Source organism: Numenius arquata, chromosome 3 (genome assembly GCF_964106895.1).
Source record: "Numenius arquata chromosome 3, bNumArq3.hap1.1, whole genome shotgun sequence".
In the NCBI taxonomy this organism is placed as follows: domain Eukaryota; kingdom Metazoa; phylum Chordata; class Aves; order Charadriiformes; family Scolopacidae; genus Numenius; species Numenius arquata.
In genome coordinates, this window is record NC_133578.1 from 53,127,932 (window position 1) to 53,151,044 (window position 23,113).

The 23,113-nt window shown below is 43.2% G+C and overlaps 1 protein-coding gene across 1 annotated transcript in view; it reads left to right on the top strand.

Moving 5' to 3' along the window:
* LOC141463034 (neural-cadherin-like) overlaps positions 1 to 22,790 on the top strand; it is a 61,232-nt gene extending 38,442 nt beyond the window's left edge. The window contains exons 18-33 of the mRNA XM_074145255.1: positions 1,086 to 2,703; positions 4,621 to 4,714; positions 5,497 to 5,681; positions 6,290 to 6,519; positions 7,476 to 7,753; positions 10,376 to 10,590; positions 10,888 to 11,015; positions 11,858 to 11,985; positions 12,098 to 12,230; positions 12,315 to 12,495; positions 16,800 to 16,966; positions 17,830 to 18,094; positions 18,880 to 19,060; positions 20,655 to 20,908; positions 21,821 to 21,975; positions 22,389 to 22,790. Coding sequence (XP_074001356.1) covers positions 1,086 to 2,703; positions 4,621 to 4,714; positions 5,497 to 5,681; positions 6,290 to 6,519; positions 7,476 to 7,753; positions 10,376 to 10,590; positions 10,888 to 11,015; positions 11,858 to 11,985; positions 12,098 to 12,230; positions 12,315 to 12,495; positions 16,800 to 16,966; positions 17,830 to 18,094; positions 18,880 to 19,060; positions 20,655 to 20,908; positions 21,821 to 21,975; positions 22,389 to 22,790 — 4,614 coding nt within the window. The remainder of the gene's footprint in view (positions 1 to 1,085; positions 2,704 to 4,620; positions 4,715 to 5,496; positions 5,682 to 6,289; positions 6,520 to 7,475; positions 7,754 to 10,375; positions 10,591 to 10,887; positions 11,016 to 11,857; positions 11,986 to 12,097; positions 12,231 to 12,314; positions 12,496 to 16,799; positions 16,967 to 17,829; positions 18,095 to 18,879; positions 19,061 to 20,654; positions 20,909 to 21,820; positions 21,976 to 22,388) is intronic.
* Positions 22,791 to 23,113: the final 323 nt, after the last annotated feature.

Genomic DNA, 23,113 nt, shown 5'->3' on the forward strand with positions numbered 1-23,113 from the left:
GTTCCCTTTGTTGCCTCAGTCTCTAATTCTTACCCATAAGCTTTCAACCTGCTCGTAGCTATTCTTCAGAGACAGCTTCAGCTCTTCACACTCTATCCATACAGCTTCAGCTCTTCACACTCTATCCATTTCTTGATGTAGAGGGCAACACCTCCGCTCCTCTTTCCTCACCTATTGAATTCTGAACAGCCTATAGCCATTGACAGCCTCACTCCAGTCATGGGATTCGTCCCACCAAGTTTCAGTAATGGCAGCTTGGTTGTAGCTTTCTAGCACCCCGTTGCCTTCAAGCTCCTCCTGTTTGTTGCCCATGGTGTATGCATTGGGTTAGAGGCACTTCAACTGGACTGTCAGCTGTGTCACCTTCTTAGAGGAACACCTCTTAATTCCTTTGGAGTATTTCACTGGTGTATCTCTCTTGGCTCCTGTTACCTCAGAAGTCCCTGGCTCATCTCTGTAAGACTTCAGGTGCGTTGCAGTGTGGCCAGCACATCTCAGAGCAACAAGCTGAGGGGCCCTCACTAGCACCCTGCCCCTCTAACCTTGGTGTGTCAAATCATCTTCATTGTTTTGTTGTTAGAGCAGTGCCTGGCATGAGGACTGCTTGGTTGGCCCAGCTAGCAGTCTCCCAAACAATCCCTGGATGCAAATCAGGAGCTGGGAGTTCTCTCTGGCCTGTGCTGATAATCAGCTTGGATGTATGCTTTTGCAGCCTTCTGTTCACTTGGAGAAAAACAGGCCCTGTTTGCCTTCGTGTTCCAGCTCCAAAGAGTTTCACAAGAAACATTTACTCAGCAGATCTGTTATTACTTCCACTTGGTTCTTCCTGCTGTTATTTCCTCTTTCCAAAATAAACTGGGAAGTAAAATATATTAGTCTGTCTAAATGTGTTCTTTCTCTTTCTCTATGCTGTGCATGATGTTTATTGAAAGAGTACTTGACCTGAATGACTCAAACCAATAGATGTTTGCTGTTAAAATGCATGCTATTTATTTAGTCTGCACAATACCAACAGCCATCAATAAAAGAATAGCGATTTCCCCTTTTCTTTTTCATAAACACTTACCTGCTGTGTCTTGTTCAAGGTTTCTGCAACAGACCCCGACCAAGCAGCTGATCAAAATGCCATTAACTATTCCCTGCACGGACAGGGGGCCAGTAGCGAATTCAGCATCAATGAGAACACAGGCGAGATCAGCGTGAATAAAAGGTTAGACCGTGAGAAGCGATTAACGTGGCGCTTTCTTGTTCTGGCAACGGATGAGAGCGGAGAGGGACTGACTGGCTTCGCAGATGTGATCATAGAAGTGAGGGATGTGAACGACAACGCACCCCTTTTCCTCTGTGCGCTGGATGGCTGTTTCACGGGCCACGTCCCTGAGGATTCTCCGGCAGACACTCCTGTCGTGGAAATGACAGCAGTGGACCTCGATGACCCAAAGGCTGGTACAAATGCTGTACTAACATACAGCATCATTCAGAATGTCCAAAATGAAATTAATCTGGACTTGTTCTCCATTGACTCAGTTAGTGGCACCATCTATACAGTGCTTGGGGCCCTGGATCGGGAGAAGGAAGACAGGTACCTAGTAGTGGTTGAGGCCAGAGATGGAGGAGGGCTTACTGGGACGGGCACTGCCACTATTTTGGTGACTGATGTAAATGATCATGCTCCAGTCTTCCTGCAGAGGATCTACACTGCATTTGTCTCTGAGAATGCGAGTATTAACACTGAGGTTGCAGTGGTGTCTGCTGTGGACAGAGATGAGGGAGAAAATGCAATGGTGTCATTCAGCATCCTTGATGGAGATAATGACCGCAAGTTCTCCATAGAGACTGATGAAGTCAACAACTGTGGGTTTATCCGGCTGCGAAAGCGGATTGACTTTGAGAAGCCTCATGAGAGAGTGTTCAATTTGACTCTGAAAGCAGAGGACATGGATTTTTTCAGCATTGCTCACTGTGTGATCTATGTGGAGGACTCCAATGACCATGCTCCTGTCTTCTACCCCCAGTTCTATGAAGTGGCTGCGTTGGGGGAAGATGTACCTGTTGGCACCAAAGTTGTTCAGGTTTCTGCTGTTGACTTGGATTCTGGCCTGAATGGAAGGTTTTCTTTCCAGCTGCTAAACCAGTCCGACCCAGCTGGCCAGTTCTCTGTGGCTAGTGATGGCTGGGTGATGGTTGCAGGACCGCTGGATCATGAGACAGTGACACAGTACCAGCTCATTGTCATTGCCACTGATATGGGGCAGCCCCCTCTGACTGGCAGTGCCACTGTATTAGTGACGCTGCAGGATGTAAATGACAATGGACCAGAGTTTGAGGTTCATTATAACCCAGTGGTCTGGGAAAACACGGCTTTTCCACAGGTCATCAAAATGAACGAGACTTCTACTTTGCTGTACGCTAAGGACCGAGACACTGCTGCTAATGGTGCACCTTTCTCCTTTCACCTTCTTGGTGACTTCGACAGTCTGACGAACTTCAACTTGCAGGACTTCCACAATGGAAGTGCCTTGCTCACCGCGCTGCGTACCTTTGACAGGGAAGTGCACAAGGTGTTCTACCTGCCCATCCTGATCACAGACAGCGGGATCCCACCGATGAGCTCCACCAACACACTGACCGTAAATATCGGGGACCAAAATGACCACCCGCATTCTGCTGGCTACATGGAATGTCTCATTTACAGCTATGATGGTAAGTCACTCCCTGATGTTTGCTTCCTAGTGTGACAGTAAGGCCAAAGGAGCAGCTGTGAGATTCACAAGAATCTCTGTTCTGTTCCACATAAGCTAAGATCTTAGAAGAGGTGCTACGGAAGTTTGCTTAAGTCCCACCAGGGAGCAGTAGGTGTGTGGGGCACAGGATTCTGGGCCGTTTGGTTTGTGGAAGAAATTGAGCCAGCCTTGAAGGAAGAGCATAGCTGGCTGCTATCCTGTGTGTTTCTACCAAGGTTGAGTAATGGTGTCTTGTTTTCAGATGCAGTTTTCCAGCAGCATTAACATTTCAGGGGGAAAAAAATAACAAAATTCATAATGTTGCTGAGAAGTGATGAGTCCGAATGTTGAGAACCTTCTTCCTCCTCTTTAAACCTTTTTTCTCCTCCAGGCTGCATTAAGAATAAGTTGAACTCAGGCGTAAACTGCCTGAGACATTCATATAAGCCTTCAGCTGACAACTGCTGTCATGGGGGAATTTTCTGTGAACGGTGGCTGCAGGCAGTGTGAGAGAGGCCACTTTTCCCTTCTTCCCTTGGCGATTAGCTAGCAGTTCTCTTGTGATCCAGTGTCCCCACATAATAAGCCCAACAGCAAAATAAACCACATGGGTAAAAAGATTTTGGGATAGTTGCACCCATGTAAGTTCAGGTCATTCCTTCCTCTCCTACTCTGTGTTGTATCCTATGGTCTGACAGCACGTTAAATAGATTGCCTGTTGTAGGCACACTAGAAATTATTTCTGTATAGTTGCTGTTGACCATTTATTTGTACTGAAACGTTGTTCTGCCTGTTTTGTGCCCGCTCTCAAGTTCAGCTTATTGTAAAGTTGAAACCAAGTCTGTTTGCTATTTGCTGAGAAACTCTGTTTGTAGCCCAAGTACCAGATCTTTTCATTAAGCCTGAATTCCCTTTTAGCTTCCTCTTTAAAGGCTAAATTCATCTGTGCTGCTAATTTCTGGGAGGGACTATTCAAGTCTTAGATCTTTGGTTATTTAAAATATAAAGAGACAGAAACAGAAGGCTACTACCATGTTGTGTTACATCCACATAATGTGGGAGTCAAACACCAGGGCATCCTGTATACTGTCTCCTGCAAAATACCCAATGAACGTTGCCACAGCTGCAGGAGAGGTACAGTTTTCTCTGCTTTTTGCATTCAGTCCCTCAGTTGTTATGGTTTGTGCTGTTCCCTTTCACAAGGCGAAGTCCCACATTTTTTCCTCTTCTTTGTGTATCCTTGATTCTTTACTCAGCAGATACAGGAATCCAGATACCTCTGGATCTTTCCTTCAGAAATAGCTTTCATAAAACAAAAAAATACTAATTTTTGAGCTTTGTTGAGAGGATGCAAACCCAGCAGAATACATGCTGCTTTCCATCTCACCCCAAAGTCTCACCATCTACTCAAAATGAGCCTGGTTACTGTATTTTGGACATCCTCTCTGTCTTTCTGTCATTTCCTCCAAATTGCTATTGTTTTTTCGCCCTTTATAACCCAGTCAGCATTTTGGTTGTTTATCCTGCCAAACCCCAATCCCTGTCTAAACCACTCTCTAAGTTGGTTGGATACTGCAGCCAAAATAGTCGAAATGCGTAATCCTGATGTTGTTTCTAAATACCTTGTACCTCTTTCCTCAGAGGTGCTTGATGTTTTTCCTTCTCATCTGCTTTTGATTGCAGCCACCTGTTGAATTAAATATACGTAGCCACACAGCAAACACACAATTAGCAGGACACCATGTGGTATTTGCAAACCCTGCACATCTTCTCTCAGGAGCCATCATAACTATTTTTGTAGAAGTTTTAGACTCAAACCAGTAAAACTTGAATGACCAACCTGTTTGTGTGTGCATGAGAGGTCTGACTGTGCCACTTTTATGCAATGTTGTTTTAGGTATCCTCCCCATGACTGTACTGGGCCAGGTCCCTGCCCCTGATGTTGATGACTGGGATCGCAAAATCTACCAGTTTGAAGGAAAAACATCAAGGTATTTGGAGAAAAAAACGGAAGTTGGGTGAAATGTATGGAAATCTTGCCCACGCACAAAACCATAGAAAGTACTTAAACGGCCTTTTTTTGAAAACAAGTGTGCAAAAGCGTTTTGTCGGTTAGAAGCTTGTATATAGCTCTCCAAAAGCCCTTTCGAGTGCGAGGCTGCAGTAAATAATGCTGCACACCAAAGCAGTCCACTTCCCATTGCCTGATCAGCTAGAACACTATTCTAAATTTCTGCTCACAATCACACCAATAATCAGTATCAGTGAGCTACTACAGAAAAAATACCCACTAACTTCCACCCTTCTTTATCCAGGCTCCTGGAGAGTTGGTGTTTCTGTGTCACCATTGGTTTTAAGACCTTATTTGTATTGGATGTATTTACACTAAATCATTTGGATTATGACCAGAGTTGAGATGTATATGTGCCATTTAGAGGTTTATACAGAGGTGTCACTCTCAATTAGTGTATCTAAACTAGGAGTTTGGACTATTTCCAAAGTTATGGCTATAGTAGCTGGAATCTTCCTACGCAGTAAATATGGCATAGAAGCAGGAAGAAACCTTCTTGATATACTGGTGAAGAGTGCTTAGGAGCCAACAGAAGGCAATGTAAAAAAAGTTCTGTTCTGCCCTGTCCCTTCATGAGGGAACACATCTGCTTTCGATAGCTTTCCCAAAATGAAGTGGATAGGGAAAACCATCAGTGATGATAATAACTGCTTAGCTTTTTAACTTCTCATAGCTTGTTCCTTGACTTAACTCTTATTACAGGTACTTTATCCTTAATGATAACTCAGGTTTGCTGACTATTAAAGAAGGAACCCCTTCAGGAACATACAACATAAGAGTTAGAGTCATTGACGGAGTCTGGCCAGATGTTGTCTCAACTGTAAAAGTTATAGTGAAGGAAATCAAAGATGATGGCCTCCATAATGCTGGTTCTATACGAATAAAAGGTAAGCAATGTGATGGAGTACATTAGGATCGTAATACTGAAATCTACCTCTTTAATGTTACTGCTGTGTTACTTAGAATTCCAATTCTCTTAAACATGGGAGGAGAGTTAATAGTTTTGTAGGTAGGGGTTTGAAAATGCATATTTGTTTACATGATCCTCTGACACTGCACAGGAAAGAGTATGGAGAAAAAAGACAGCAAGAAATGCTTGTCTGATGCAGAAGACAAAGATGAAAGATTTCTACACCAACTTTTAAACAAAACAGTAATTTATGTTTCAGAAAAAACCTTCATTTGAACAAGTGTCTGCCTGAAATTCACCAAATTGTTTCCATCTTTGTGGAAAAGTAAGATCTTCCAAACATGTTTCTGATTTAAAAGAATAAAAAAAAAAAAAAAAGAAATCAGTAAGAGTCAAAAAGATTCAGAACAGAAACCCTGAGTAGAAGCCAGCAAGGAAAATTTCAGAGCCTAAAAATGAAAATACTGCTGAATTTGCAGTTGAGTCCATTTTCTGCAACCTTAATATTTATTCTGTGTTGCTCCTCTCTTTCATTGCTACAACAGTTGCAAGATATGTTTGTCAGGTTTTTAACTTCTCTTACAGGTATCACTCCAGAGGAGTTCATATCCCAATCCCCTGCAAAACAGAGTAAATACTACCAGATGAAGAAGCTGCTTTCAGAAATTATATCAGTCCAACTGGAAAACGTTCACATTTTCAGTGTATTAAATAGCCCAGGCCAAAACCAGATTGATGTCTGGTTTGCAGTTTATGGTCCACCTTATTATAAAGCAGAAAAACTTAATGGCAATGTAGCAGCCTCCAGGTCATGGGTAAGTATCCGTACTACATAAGAAACCACAGCATCTTCTCATTGTGTCTATTCAGATAATTTCCACTGCCTAATGAATACACATGCTTAGAATGACTAAGGAAGTAATGTGTGAGAAAAATGGATAGTTTTAATCAGTGAAGTCAAACAGTCCGTTAGCACTTAGATTAAAAGTTTCAAATATGAATGTTTTAAAAGCCAGCCTATAGATACATATTGTCACTCAAACACAACAAGCTTTTAGGAATGTGAACATGCTTTTCCTAGTGAAAAGACTGTAAAACTCTGTATAAAGGATGTGTTTGGCTGATGCCTTTCTACATATTTCAATTTTCAGTCCTCTACACTGAAATGTTCTGTAGCTGAAACTTGCAAATCAGTCAAAAGTTCCAACTTTCTGAGTTAAGAGGGTAAAGCAGTAAAATAACCACTCTCCAGCGGAAAACCAGGTTGGAAATGTGCATTGACAGTTTAGTAAAGCTCCTGTCCCTCTTGCAAAAAAAGTATCAACTGAAATAAGATTTATTTTTAGAATCAGTGCTGCAGTACTAACTCAGTTGTTCCAGAGAAGGTATTTCTTCATTGCCCAATGCCTGCCCACCCTTCCCGGTATTTTGAAGACAGAAGTCCAAATCAAAAATATGGCTCAGATGCTATGTAAAAAATCCGTCAAAACCATCATAGATTAAAAATTATCCACTCAACTTATGATGAATATGATGATATTTTTGTCCTCTAAGTGCTTACTCATGCTATAATTGACTTATATCAAGGCTTTTGCCTTAACAGATGCTAGGCGGAACTGCCTTTGGCTGGATAGGGTGAGGTAGATACTGGAAGGAAGTGGCACAGCAACCAGTTTTGAAAATAAATAAGACTTGGGCTTTTCATTGCTGTCATGTGTGAGTTTCCTTTCTGTGGAAAAGTCAGATGAATGCAACTAATTGTTCTCCACAGCTGGAAAACGTCTTGGATATAAATATTACCCAGATTGGCATTGATGAATGTGTGACTGCAAACTGCACTCATAGCAGCGGCTGCATCAGCAAGCATGAAGAGACTCACGTGCCAACAATAACCACAGCTGGAAGCATTTCACTGGTGTCTGTAACACTCCTGAGTCGTGCCCTGTGTGGCTGTGCAGCTCGGGAGAGTCCTCATCTCTCCTGCTCCTTATACCAGACAAACCCTTGCCTCAATGGTGGCACGTGCGTGGATACCAATTTGGGCTACAGGTTGGTAAAGCTCGGTCTGGTGTGCAAACAACATGCTTCTGGTTCTGTCCTTCAGGAGGATGACTGGAAGCTTGAGGAGGCATCATTTGCATGTCTTCTCACTGTGGCAGATCTGAGTTTTGTTGCACTTCATGCACAGGTCTTGCAAACAGACCTCTGTTTTCAGGTAGGTACTTAGGTTCGTCGTAGTCTCTGGGAAAACCTTGGGTAGTTTGCAGGCTGCACCGGTTAATGCCACCCTGCAAAATGCTCTTATTTTCTGCAGCCTACTTTAATGCTGTTAAACATTTAAACTATATCACTTACATCACATAATAACCTCTTCCCAACGTTTCTTACCTCACTTTTTCTCTGAAAATGACATCTTGTAGATAAAATAGTATAAAGATGAAAAAAAAAGATGGGACTATACTAGCTCAGAACGAGTCTGGTCCCCTTCCATACGGCAAGCCTTAAGCATGTTTGCCTAAAAATGGTCATCCCAACATAGAAAAGCAGAAACAAATGGCCAGCCTCTTCTGAGGACCCTTGATAGGAGTGACAGAACTCATACTGAAGCTGCAGAAGCCCTGGTCATGGTAAAAATCTGAGTCTGACATTGCTGCTCAGATGTAATCAACCAGGGAAATTTTGCTGCCCAGAAACCCTTGGTAGGCTCTGCCACCTATCATTTGCTCAGCTCTGAGGTTTGTTTGCTTCTGCTCCATTTTCAGCAGTTTTGTGAGTGATCTTTTTCTGCATCCTACCCCTGTTGTTCTGCTCTCGGTAGGTCCTAGCAATCTATGGGAAGCAGAAACTAAGAAATATGGGCCCAGCTGATCTCCCTGCCTGTACTCCTGCCCATTTCTGTTGCTCCTTTGGTTTCCCCCTTACAGGTTTTGTTATTGTCATGCTGTGATTATTCTTCTCTACAAATTTCCCAGAGTACTAAGGAAAGAACTCCAAGCAACTATTTTTGATACTGTAAAGGAAATAAACCAGCTTGCAATAAGAGTGAAGATGTCAAGATCTACAACTGTCATACCTCTTCTCATTTTTTCTGGGTGATAGTATCTTCCCACACCCTCCCTGGGGAGATTCTGATTGGACACAAGAGGACAATTGTCATAATCAACCATTGGAATAATCTCCCCAGGGAAGTGGTGGATTCCCCAACATTGTACACTTTTAAGATTTGTCTGGACAGGGTGCTGGACCATCTTGTCTAGACCATGCTTTTGCCAAGAAAAGTTGGACCAGATGATCCTTGAGGTCCCTTCCAAGCTGGTATTCCATGATTCTATGATTCCTTTCCTTTCCCTGTCAACATTATAAAGTCTTTAAACAAGCTGATAATTTTTTTTTTTTTTTGCTTAAGAGATCAGAAGTTTTCATGTACTTTGTATATTATAATGGCTCCATCATTTATTCACATAATATTCTGGTATAGAATCATAGAATCATCTGGGCCGGAAGGGACCTTCAAATGTCATCTAGTCTGACGCCCCCCCGCAGTCAGCGGGGACACCCCCAACTGGACCAGGTTGCCCAGGGCCTCGTCGAGCCTCACCTTGAATGTCTCCAGGGAAGGGGCCTCAACCACCTCCCTTGGCAACCTATTCTAGTGCTCCACCACCCTCATGGTAAAGAACTTATTCCTAATGTCTAATCTAAATCTGCTTTTTTCCAGTTTAAAGCCATTACCCCTTGTTCTGTCATTGCCAGCCTTTGTAAACAGACTGTCTCCAGCCTTCCTGTAGGCCCCCTTCAGGTACTGGAAGGTTGCTGTGAGGTCTCCCCGGAGCCTCCTCTTCTCCAGGCTGAACAACCCCAGCTCCCTCAGCCTGTCCTCATAGCAGAGGTGCTCCAACCCCCTGATCATTTTCGTGGCCCTCCTCTGGACCCTCTCTATCAGGTCCATGTCCTCCTTATATTGAGGGCTCCAGACCTGCACACAGTACTCCAGGTGAGGTCTCACCAGAGCAGAGTAAAGTGGCAGAATCACTTCTCTGGATCTGCTGGCAACGCATCTCTTGATGCAGCCCAGGATGCGATTGGCCTTCTGGGCTGCAAGTGCACATTGCTGCTCATGTCCAGCTTCTCATCCATCAGCACCCTCAAGTCCCTTTCCTCAGGGCTGCTTTCTAATACCTCATCCCCCAGTCTGGATTGATAGCGAGGATTGTTCCGGCCCAGGTGCATAACTCTGCACTTGCTCTTGTTGAACCTCATGAGGTTTACTTGAGCCCACCTCTCCAGCCTGTCCAGGTCCCTCTGGATGACATCCCGTCCCTCTGGTGTATCGACAAGACCACACAGCTTGGTGTCGTCCACAAACTTGCTGATGGAGGTCTCCATCCCTCTGTCTATATCGTTGATAATAATCAAAGTCTATATCGTTGATAATATCGTATAGACATATTATCATTTAGAACTAATGCTAAATTGTGTTTCTACAAACAAGTCCATAGAGAACATTTTATGACAGGAGTTTTGCTAGTGCTTAACCCGTGCTAGGATCTAAACATAGGAGCAACATGGGCTCCTGTGTTTAAAGTCCTATGTTTATGTCCTGCTGTGGGAAGAGCCCTTCACAACTTCTGCTTGGATGGTGGATTTTTGCTTTTATTTATTTTTTAATAGATGCAGATGTCCTGCAAATTTCCATGGACCAGACTGCCAGCAGACAAAACACAGCTTCAGAGGCCATGGTTATGCCTGGTTCCCTCCTCTTAAGCCTTGCTTTGAGAGCCGCATCTCCTTAGAGTTTATCACTGACGTCTCCGATGGACTTCTGTTGTACCACGGACCAGTGGCACCAGGGCAGCCTGGAGAACGGGAAGATTTCATTGCATTAGGTTAGCAACTTAAGGAGTATTTGTTCTTTGTGTTTGCGTGAAGGTGGGATTCTACTTGTTGAAAGTGCTAGTTGATAGGTTTTTTTGTAAAAGGTTCAGGAAGTTAGTTTTGGAGAAAAAGGAGAATGGAGAATTTATCAGCATGCCCTGGTACACACATATCCTGTGTTAGAAGTTGGATTTTTTTGAACTTGCTAAAGAACTCCTCCAACTAAAATCTAGTTGTAACAATCGGTTCAACTGGGTTTGAGTGGGAACATGGTTCATGCACATCCAATAAGAGTCTTTTCTTTGCAGAGCTCTCCGGTGGTGTCCCGTCGCTGACCATGAGACACGGCTCTAGCGAGCTTTTCCTGCAGCTGTCACGAAAAGTTAATGTTGCAGATCGCCGCTGGCACAATATAAAAATTATAAACGATGGAAAGGCAAGTGTAAATATGGGCAATTCTGTGGAAGCACTAATTTATGTACCTAGTTATCCCTCCAAAATCCTTCCTCTCTTGTATAGAGCTCTTTCATCAGTCAGTCTTTCATCACCTCTGCAGCAGCAGGGATTGGAGTTTGTCAGCTCAAACATCCCCTTAGTCTTGAGGCAGTGAAGCAGAACAAGGCCAGGAACAGTCTGATCCAATTTTGAAATGGGCCCTGCAAATTCTTTTGTTTAGTGATCCTATCTATCACTTTGACCACAGAGTTGCGATAATCCAGGGGCTAAATGCTTCCTGGACTTGATGGAGTGAAATATCCTTAATTTCTCTGAGTGGGAAACTCTGCCCCTCCAAGTGATTTTAGACATGCAGCACAAAGGAGATAGATACACTTTTGTGTAAGGGAACATCTTACTTTTGGGAACATCTTGCTGATATAACACTGGCGAAGGCATCTGCTAGTCTCCCCCTTCCTGTCCTCCATTAGACAAGCTGGTGGCATGTCAGGATCTGGAATGGTGAGCCTGGCAGGCCGTCTGCTCTGCAATGTTGTCTCTCTGGCTTCTGATTTGGCAGAAAACTCCAATAAAACCCCATCTTCCCTCTACCATGGCATGCTCATGGTAGAGTCAGATCTTTCTTTTGTGTGGCTTCTTAGTCATATGCCATGTGCACTAACCTTCCAGGTGAGTATGTGGGAGTGTTTTATTATTTTAATAAAGTTTCCTGCATTGTAATTGCTAGTTACTATTTCCCCTTCTGCTAAGTGAAAGAAAACGTGTAATTAAAATGTCTGTCTGTCTCTGCGTCCAATTGTTTTAAATAATGTCTTTCTCTAGAAAGTGAAGCTGATTCTTGACCACTGCGTAAATGTCTCAGTTAGAGACAGTGGCAGTGCTATTAAGAAGATCTCCCAAGTGGATCTGTCTGTCTGTGAAGCCTCTGGAGAGACGGTGGGATCTCAAAGGTAAAAAAAACCGAACCAACAAGAACCAGAAACGTAATTACTCAGGGGGGAATCAGCCAAGTTGCTGTGTTTTGCATGCCACTAATTTTTTCTTTCCCTTCCTTCCCTTTAGCATGGGTAGGCTCTTCAGCGGCCATCAGCCCCTGCAGCTGGGTGGAGTTAAGAAGACTTTGCCATACCACAACTCACAAAGGCGCTTCAGAGGGTTTGTTGGCTGCATCCGCAATGTCATTGTTGATAGCAAGGTAGGGCTGCTAAGACCAGTCTTGGGTTGACTGCTGTTAACTGTAGACACCTGACGTGACACTTCTCTTTTTGTCCTTTTCCAGGTCTATGATTTAGAGCACCCTGCAGAGTCCCTGAACAGCGCTCCTGGCTGTGTCCTTACGGATGAAATGTGTCAGAGCGGAGGGATGGCCTCCTGTGGTGTCCATGGCAAGTGTGTTGGTGGCTGGGATTTCTTTCGGTGCGACTGTTCCCCAGGATATGCTGGACCAGCCTGTGAAAAAGGTACTGCGAGTTCTAGGGAGAAATTAATGCTGAGGAACTGCGGGAACAGAGTCAAACATACTGCTTTAAATTTGCCACAACTTTAATCTGAGTGGCCTAATAAGACCATGGTGTACTCTGGAAGTGATTTAGATCTGCAGCAATGTAAAGATCCTTCTAACTCTTGCAGAATAAAGATAACGTTACAGATGAGGGTTTTTTTGAGACCTGCTTTACTTTGTGGGGGAAGCAAGTGGTCATTTGGGTTGTTTTCTTCTTTTCATTACAGCATTTTACTTCTCAGTGGTGAAAGATGAAACATTCTGCATTGTGCCTTCTTCCTTTTATCATACTGATCACAAGATGTAGTTTAATGAACATGGCACTATTTGTCACCTTGCAGCAGTTATAAGAGTGATGAGGTTGCCAACTTGGTATGTTCTCTCTGTGAAATCTGGGGGCACAACCCCCCAGTCCTCAGGCCTAATTTTCCATCTATAAAATGGGAATAATTGCATTTGTCTCTGTCACTGGAATGAATTGAAGGTTGTGCCCCTAGACCACAGCAGTGGGTGCGTGTGGGGACATAGTATCAGGCTGGCTCCAGCAAATGTGTTATCCTGTACAAAATCAGCATGAATATGTATCAGAGAACAAAAGCATGCAAGGGTGGATAATGAAAACCACAGAGACATTGTAAGAAAGTGCAAAATTTTAGCACAATTCAAAAATTAAGGAAATAAATTGTTTAACTCCTAGTAGCCCACAGCCATGTTCAGGGTACAGGGGGCACACACTTGAAGTTGGCTCTGTCCTCCCTTTCTTAATACCTTCAGCAGCCATTGCTCTGAAGCAGAAATCAGAAGTGAGTTACAGGTGTTTACTGGGACTTTACCTGCCCTGTATCTGCCTTCTCCCTCTAGGTACTAATGAGATGGGGTTGATCATAACAGTCTACAATGAGCACCGGTGCCCTATAACTCTGGGGGCTTTGTGTAGTGTTGGAAGAGAATTAGCCCCCTCTGTCCTGTAGTTTGAATGAGTTACAGGTGAGGATGAGCAGCAGTGAGCAGCTGGGAAGGAGCCCAGGCGAGCCAGCTTTGAATCAGTGTGCTTTGATTCATTTTGAACATCTTCCAAAACCTGCACTTCCACACCTCAGTTTACAAATGTAAGTTCAGTGTATGTCTTCCCCGTTAGACATGGGATAAGCATGAAAACACTCAGGGGCAGGGTGAAAGGAGACAGGAATAATTAAAAAAATAAAATTAAATTAAAAAAACCCAAACTAAACATAGGAGGCTACAGAGGGATACCAGGTGCTGGAGTGGGTCCAGAGAAGGGCTACGAAGCTGGTGAGGGGTCTGGAGAATAAGTCTTATGAGGAGCGGCTGAGGGAGCTGGGGTTGTTCAGCCTGGAGAAATGGAGGCTGAGGGGGAGACCTTATTGCTCTCTACAACTCCCTGAAAGGAGGGTGTAGAGAGGTGGGGGTCGGTCTCTTCTCCCAAGTCACAGACGATAGGACAAGAGGAAATGGCCTCAAGTTGCGCCTGGGGAGGTTCAGATTGGATATTAGGAAAACATTTTACATGGAAAGGGTTATTAAACATTGGAATGCGCTGCCCAGGGAAGTGGTTGAGGCACCATCCCTGGAGGTATTTAAAAGACAGGTTGACATAGCGCTTAGTGCCATGATTTAGTGATGGGGTTTTTTTCATCAGAGTTAGGTTGATGGTTGGACTAGATGATCTTAAAGGTCCCTTCCAACCCAGACAATTCTATGATTCTATAGACGGGACTGGTGGTGTATTACACATATCCTTTCAGCTCAGTGCCCTTACTTTTCCTTCTTGTATACAGAATAATAATACCCTATGCAGGAAGTCAGGCTTCAGTTATTTGTATGAATGTTTTGCAGACAGATGATACTGGTTTATAAACATCTGCCTAGATGTAATTCTTAGTCTCTTTTTCATTGTCTTGGGGATGCTGGTTCACAAGTCCAACTGCTATATTGACTCCTAGCAATGTGGCTCACCACTGTGTGGCAAACCAATGCTCAGAAAGTAATTAGTCAAAATCCGTAAGTCATATCCTGTTGTAATAGCAAAATTTTGATTGGTTCCAGCTTCTTCTAATATACTGGGCTGTAAAATGCTGGTGTTCAGCTGGTGCCTTATGAATGGCTGAGCTGTGCTCGCAGCAAGGAGCAGACAGCTGGGGACAGGAGTCACTGTAGTGTCCCACACAATTCCATCCCTGCTCATCAGCTAGAGCCTGTAGCTGCAGAGATAGTGAACAAGAGAGAACAGTGCATTAGAAAGAATAATACGGGGGGACTAAGCTAAAGGAGAAAATAAAATATGCTTTAAGAAAGAAAAGAGAGAAGAGAAACAGTGAGAGGAAAAGAGAGTGTGAAATTAAGTCTCTTGATCATTTGATATATCACTAGATATATCAAGCTGAGTGGTGTGGTTGACATATTAGTTGACATCATAGTTCTGAGGGAACTGGGCATGTTTAGTTTGGAGAAGAGAAGGCTGAGGGGGGACGTCATTGCCCTCTACAACTACCTGAAAGGAGGTTGTAGAGAGGTGGGTGTTGGCCTCTTCTCCCAAGGGAATCATGACAGGACCAGAGGAAATGGTCTGAAATTGCGGCAGGGGAGGTTTAGATTAGATATAAGGAAGAATTACTTTACTGAGAGAGTGGTCAGGCACTGGAACAGCCTGCCCAGGGAGGTGGTGGAGTTGCCATCCCTGGAGGTATTTAAGAAACGCGTAGACGTGGCGCTTCAGGGCAGGCTCTAGTGCCCAAGATTGTTGGGTTGTGTCTGTTTGTGTGTGGGTGTGGGTGTTTGTTTTGTGTGGTGGGTTTTTTTGTTTGTTTGTTTTGGTGTTTGCTTTTTTTTTTTTTTTGTGGTTGGACTCGATGATCTCAAAGGTCCATTCCAACCAAGAAGATTCTGTGATTCTGTGATATCTGAGGGACAGGATGCCATCCAGAGGACCCGGACAAGCTCAAGAAGTGGGCTACTGTGAACTTCATGAGGTTCAACAAGGCCAAGTGCAGGGTCCTGCACCCGGGTCGAGGCAACCCCTAGTATCAATGGGGTTGATAGGGATGGGGGATGAAGGGATTGAGAGCAGCCCTGTTAAGAAGGACTTGGGGGTGTTGGTGGATGAAAAGTTGGACATGAGCCAGCAATGTGCGCTTGGAACCCAGAAAGCCAACTGTATCCCAGGCTGCATCAAAAGCAAGAATGGTCAGCAGGTCAAGGGAGGTGATTCTGCCCCTCTACTCGACTCTGGTGAGACCCCACCTGGAGTTCTGCATCCAGCTCTGGAGCCCTCAGCACAGGAAGGACATGCTCCTGTTGGAGTGGGTCCAGAGGAGGGCCACAAAAATGATCAGAGGGTGGAGCACCTCTCCTACGGAGACAGGCTGAGGGAGTTGGGGTTGTTCAGCCTGGAGAAGAGAAGGCTCTGGGGCAACCTTATTGCGACATTTTAGTACTTAAAGGGGGCTTACAGGAAAGATGGGGAGGGACTTTTTAGCAGGGCTTGTAGCAATAGGACAAGGTGTAATGGTTTTTAACTAGAGGAGGAGGAGGGTAGATTTAGATTAGATAGAAGGAAGAAATTCTTTACGATGAGGGTGGTGAAACACTAGAACAGGTTGCCCAGAGAGGTGGCAGATGCCCCATCCCTGGTAACATTCAAGGTCAGGTTGGATGGGGTTCTGAGCAACCTGATGTAGTTGAAGATGCTCCACGGTCATTGCAGGGGCATTGGACTAGATGATATTTAAAGGTCCCTTCCAACCCAAACCATACTGTGGTTTTATGTCCTGGGAACCAGACTAAGTGCCCCAGCATCAGCTGGGCACTTTCTTAATTTCTATTTGAATGACACTGACCTCAGGTTAGCTGTTGGTGATTCCTGTCCAGTCACTAATTTGGACTATACCTTTATTTGGTAAGAAGAAACTTCTTTTTTTCAACTAAGTTGTGCCCAGAACAAGCAGTTCTAGGACTGCTGTCAGGTAGTGGGACTGAAATGGGTGCAGAAGAGCACCAGGGTCTGGGTGGTTTTGTGATTTTTTCATTCCCACAATAGTGCAGTGCAACTCTCTGCTGGTTTACTTTCAGATGGATTCCCCAGGATGATGGGGAAAGAATTAATTTCAGTGCATTTTCCCTAGTTAAGATAATAAACACTGACTTAATATCTCTTTGTAATTAAACACGTTCTCAAGCAGTGGAGATCTCAGTGCGCAGTAATTTCTGAGATTTTCACTTTGATTTTGTGCATGTTGTGCTCAGTTCTTCCAGAATGGGCTTTTGGAAGGGACAGTTGGATCCATTATGAGCCGAGAAGCATCCTCAGCACTCACAGCACTCAGATCCAGCTGATGGTGCGCACCCGCATCTCCCACAGCACCCTTCTCAGCTTGGCCTCTGCAGATGGGAATGGATACATCCGACTGGAGGTGAGCAATCCAAAAGCCATTCTGCCTCAGTGCTCTTAATTTGTCATGGAGTACCCCAGTAAGAGAAAAAGATGCAGTTTCCAATTAAGGACACCTATTCTTTAATGTAATAAAGAGCAAGAATTTTCCACAAGAGGATAATTATTGCCATTTGTGTTGTCCTTCTCAGTATTACCCTTTAATAGTATATATGCTAGTTGTTTCACTGCAAAAAGTACAGATGAGTGCATGTGATACACCTGAATGGTGAAAAATGTTTTGTCTTGTTTGCCTTTTGCATTTGTTTCTTTCCATCTCTGGCTATAAAACTTGTCTCGACTGTGAGGGTGGTGAGGCAATGGAACAGGTTGCCCAGGGAAGTTGTGGGTGCCCCATCCCTGGAAGTGTTTAAGGCCAGGCTGGCTGGGGCTTTGAGCAACCTGCTCTAGTGGGAGGTGTCCCTGCCCATGGCAGGGGGGTTGGAACTCGATGATCTTTAAGGTCCCTTCCAACTCTAACCATTCTATGATTCTATGATTTTTGTTGCTGTTGAAAAAAGCTGTCTGGATTATATTAGTTAGACAGAGGCTAATTATTCCAATTGTAACAGGAAGGTCAGCTAGGAAGACTTAGAGGTAGACATCAATAAGAAGAAGACTGATAAAAAGGTTCATCTGAGTTAGAAGTGTGGCCTCTAAAGAAGAGAGTTGATAATTCCTGGACCTGCAGTTTTCTTGTGATATTTTTTATCTGGGAATAAAGCACTTAAAAACAAGAGTGCCATTTTCATTTTAATAACTCAGGTCAATTTCTTGAAGCAGGAGTGTATAAAAACATTTAAAAGTGCATTTCTGTTATTAAAGGTATTTACCATCTTCCTCTAGGTGGTTGAGGGTTTCTTTAGCGTTAACTTCAGCTTGGGGGACAAAAATCACTCTCTGAGGATGAAGACATTACGTATAAACAATGGCCAGTGGGTTCTTCTGACCATGGAGCGCTACAACAACGAATTTACCCTGCGTGTTAACAGTGGTGGAGGTGACCAAGAAGTGACCTCTGTCTTGGGTACAAATAGATGGTTTGAAATGGATTGGGCAAGCATCGTGCTAGGAAACCACCTTCCCAATCATTCAGAGAGCGATTTCCAAGGTAAGTGACATGATGAGTTCACAAAAGGAGGGAATTAAAGCCTGAAAGTATTATCTTAGAGTGCATTGGAGAGTCTGAAACCCAGGCAAGAATTCCCATGGAGACTACTGTGCCCATGAAATCCCACCTTCTCTTCTAGAGGATTCAGAGCTAATGCTCAACTCTTTACTTGCCATTGTGTCTGGTACTAGTGAAGATGTGAGCTTTCCTTGTAAATATTAAAAAACAGCACTTCAGATTTTTATTTCCCATGCCAGAGGCTCCAAGTAGGGGGCTCATGCTGCAATCTTCACTCCTTTTTTGCCTCAAAAGGGTTTAAGGAACAGACACAACACCTCCTGGTAGGAGGAGAAGGACTTACACGGCAATCCATGGCACATTATCCATTTCCTGGAGTGGGGTGCTGGGACTGGTGGTTGCGGCTCAACAGAGGACAGTTTTTCCCATTCCATTGCTTCTCATTCAGCCCCACTTTTAAGATTATATTTTAAATCTAGATTAATTTAGCGGAGCTGTTCTACTTCATACCACAGTTCTGATAGGTCATTGCATTGGTACAACCAAGCTGTCCTGGAGAAGTACTGTTGTTCTGTATGTTGGCCAGGGCAATATAGCTTTTCTTCTGAGATAAAACTGACAAGCAGTATAAGGATCTTTTAAAAAAAAATGTTTTAAGTTTTCTACAATGCTCTAAGGTCTCCTGTATATGTGTTGGGGGCAAGGTTTGAGGTGGGAAAGTTGCTAACTCAATGTATTTCTCTGTACACTCCCCTGCTTCGATGCAGGTTGTATGCGTGACGTCCGGCTGAATGGTCAGCTGCTGCTTGTGGAAGGCAAAAGCACGGAGTTTGGCTTAATTCTGAGGCGGCAAGGTGTCACGATGGGGTGCCATTCCAGTGCCTGCAGCAGCCACCCCTGTTACAGCCCTTTTCTTTGCGTAGACCTGTGGAGAAAATATGAATGCCGGTACATTAAGCTTTTGTTTTCACCCAGGGGTGGTTAGAGAACTCTTTCTTTTCACCTTAGGTCAGGCAACTTGCTTTTAACACTGAAAATCCTTGCTGTTGCTGACCAGAGAGAGACATCCCAATGACAAATCCTGTTCTCCATCTCATCTTCCAGCATGGGCTAAACTTGCCTTTTCCTGCAAGATCAATATGGAACTTACTTACTCTACTATTTTTTCCCATTGTGAGGAGATCACAGGCTAGTGAGGAAATGAAATTCCCTTCCATAAAAGGTGGATTGCAAAAGCTTTGGTATCTGCTCCTCTGCATGAAAATACTATGTATTTTGATATAGTCTGTATATATTGTGTGTATATATCTATATAAAATATATATTGCATATATACTATAGATACATATTTTCTGTAAATAAACTGAAATTAGTCATATTTTGTATGAAACAATGAGACTTTGAAAAGTAGACTCACAAAACTGGATTCTAAAACTGGCTGCTCAGGGCCAGAACCAAAGCCTACCAGCATGGAACAGTTGGAACATAGGAGGTTCCACTCGAATATGAGAAAGAATTTCTTCACGGTGAGGGTGACAGAGCCCTGGAACAGGCTGCCCAGGGAGGTTGTGGAGTCCCCTTCTTTGGAGATTTTCAAGACCCGCCTGGATGCAGTCCTGAGTAGCATTCTCTAAGCAATCCTGCTTCAGCAGGGGAGTTGGGCTAGATGATCTATACGGTCCCTTCCAACTCTAAAAAAATTCAGTGAAATTCAGTGAAACTCAGCAGTGGGTGTCCTATGCAGTTAGCTCCTTTGAGAAGATCCACTCTTTGAAGAAATTTTTCAAAACAATATATTAAAATATGCAAATCAAAATACAGGCATATCTTCTTAGAAAAAGAAACATACTTACATGCAGCACTGGGAGAATGTGCCACTTGAATGCCTTCAATTCAGCCAAAATTTGCCCTTCATTGCCCTTCAAGAGGCTGTGAGATAGTCTTTAAGTGTACCTTGAGACATTCCCTCCTTCAGACCACTTGTGAAAGAACAGTATGAAGGCTCTTCCATTTATTCACAGGTCTGTGCTCCTCACAGTATTCCTGCATGGCCTCTCCAATAACATATCAGAAGAACTCACTTTGTAGATTAAAGTCCTAAAAGACAAGATGGGTCATTCTGAGGAGGTCAATGATATCTCTTTCCTAATGGCCTCAAGGAGCATTACGAAGCTTATACTAAGTGCTTGCTGCCCACGTTGATCTCAGCTATCCATTTCCTTCTTGGAGTTTTGAACACATCTGTAGAAAAAGGGTTAGTCTGTTGAGAAGTTGATGGGTCCCTTTTTTTAAGGAAGGAGTGAAGCTCTTCTGCATATCTTTTGGATAGGGAGGGCAGAACATATGTTCATGTTTTCATAAACCTACTAGCTCACTATGTTAGAGTTTACATCTATTTCATAGTCTCAATGTGGATTTGGGGTTTGCTTGAAAAGACTTTAATTATTGGTTTTAAAGAAATGGTAGCAAACTTTGCACAAACCGACATACAACTCCACATGCTTTGCCTGCCTGAAAGGCATCTTCTGCTTTTGTTGTTCAGGTGTCCAGCTGGGAAAGTAGAAGTGACTGACAACCTTACAGGGTTCAGACATTGTACCTCATCGCCCTGTGGACACTGGACCTGTAGGAATGGGGGTACCTGCGTGGCTCAATCCCAAGACAAGACTATCTGCCAGTGCCCTGAAGGTTACAAGGGAAGATGGTGTGAAATTAGCCAGGTGAAGGCAGGAAGACCCGTTGGACTCAGCTCTGGCTCTATTCTGGCAATCAGCATGTGCCTCCTTGTCTTCCTAGGTAGGAAAGCAAGTACTCCTTGTCTTTCTTTTTAATCTTGTACCTTGAATCAAGTCTGCTTTATCCTTGGATGTTATGATGAGTGTTTCAGTTTTTCTGGAGATTCCCAGTTGGGAGTTCATTTGAGGATGCTAAAAGACAGGCATGAGGACATAGTTACAGTTTACTTGCTTTGAAGTCAGTTCAAGCAAATTTAGGACTTCTCTCTTTCAGAATCACTTATTTTCAGTCCTTCTTAAATAAGAGATTTCCATCTATGTGTGCAAATCTGTGGGCAGCCAGATACATCTGAAACTCCCACTTGCCCTGAGCCCGTACGTTTGTAGTAGGTAGGACCTACAGGTAGTACGTGCTGTTCACATATCAGGAAGGCAGAGATGCTTCTCTAGAAAGTTTATGATCTCAACAGCCAAGCCTCAATAAGAGTGTTGGGCAGAAAGAGGTGTTCGCAGTGTGTCCAGTCTCAGGTGGACTTTGGCTGAAAAGTTAATTACACCATAAAACTGTTTCTCATATTGGTAAAGAAAAACTGCATACACATCTCAGAATAGTAAAGACTCCATGATTATATTACACTTGTAACCTTCATTAAAACAGTGTTTTACTTACTTTGGGTATCTTATTTACTCAGGATTGGTGAAAGGCCAGAGATTGGCCAAAATGCCTTCTATTTAAATGGATTCCTTTAGGTAAGTAAAATACCCTTTTAATGAAGTTTATGATGTAATATTCATAGATGATTCTTTACATTCCTGAATATAAGTTGTTTATATATTAACAGTTATGCATTTCTTACCTGGGAATGTCATTGTCAAATTAAAAGTTGATTTGCTATCTCAGGAGTCATATGTTTATGATATATCATACTTTGTCATATGTCATATAACAAATATGCATCTTTATTTCTTACAGCACTCTTGGTCTCCTACACAGTGTGGAGTCAATGGGGAAGTTCAGGATTTCGGAAAGGAGGAATTTACCACATTCCCGAAGAGCGTGAAAGCTGGGAGGATGTTAGAGAAAATGTCTTTAATTATAATGAAGAAGGAGGTGGAGAACGTGACCAGGTATGATGCAGCTTCAGTCCAGTCTTTGCAAATCCAACCTCTCCTCACCTTCCTTTCCCAGACCTTTTATTTAATTTATTGTCCTTATCTAATTGGCTTGGTACCCAAAGTACTTTTGAGTGGGAGGCTTTTATTTCAACCCAATCTGTAGCTTTCACGATGCTGGTCATCTGTGGACACCTATGAGGGGTCTGCTCTGGACACAGCATTCTTGCTTTAGCTGAAGACTATCATTAGGCAAAGGGATTTGGTATGATCTGAACTTGGCCCTCTGAACTAGGCCTTCTCTTTTCTTCAGCTTGTAGAAAACTCACAGAATCCATTTTTGTGTTGTATTGAGTTTTAAAACATTTTTTGGAATCTGTCTTCTTTTGTGTTGTTTCTCTCTGATATCTGCATTCTTTTTTTTCCAGAATGCTTATGATATAGATGAACTGAAGAAACCTCTCCATACCATTCCCCACTTCTCCTCGAGGGAAGCTGCTCCGCACTCCAAGACACCTACTGGCCCAAAAAGAGACTCAATCCCAAAACGTGCACATCAAAAACAGTCAACATCAGCTGTTACCAGTGTCCCGGACTTCAAGGAATATGTTTCTCAAATCATCTGGGATGCAGACAATGATCTACAGAGTCTTCCAGCAGACACTATTCATTTTTACTGCTTAGAAGGGCAATGCTCTCTAGCAGGGAGCCTTAGCTCCTTAGACTCCATTAGTGGTGATGAAGATCTAAATTATGATTGCCTCCAAGAGTGGGGGTCAAAGTTTGACAAGCTTAAAGAACTCTATAAGGTCTCAAACAAACATTTGTAACCGGAGGTAAAGAATCTTGAGACATTGCCATGACATACAGACACTACTTTTAAAAATGCCCTTTTTTATATATAAGGTACATCAGGTAACTTACTTGATGCAAGTTTTTAATTACAGTAGTATGATATACTCACTTTTCCCAGGAGTGATAATCTGAACGGTCTTTTTATATGCACTGTACAAACAGTTATTTAATGGTGGAAGTGCAAAGACTTTTAAAGCATGATTTTTTTTTTAAACTTTGGAATGTAGGATTTGTATAGCATAGCATTATAATAGCCCTTTTTATTTGTGTAGACCACAGTGACTTACTAGAATTATCC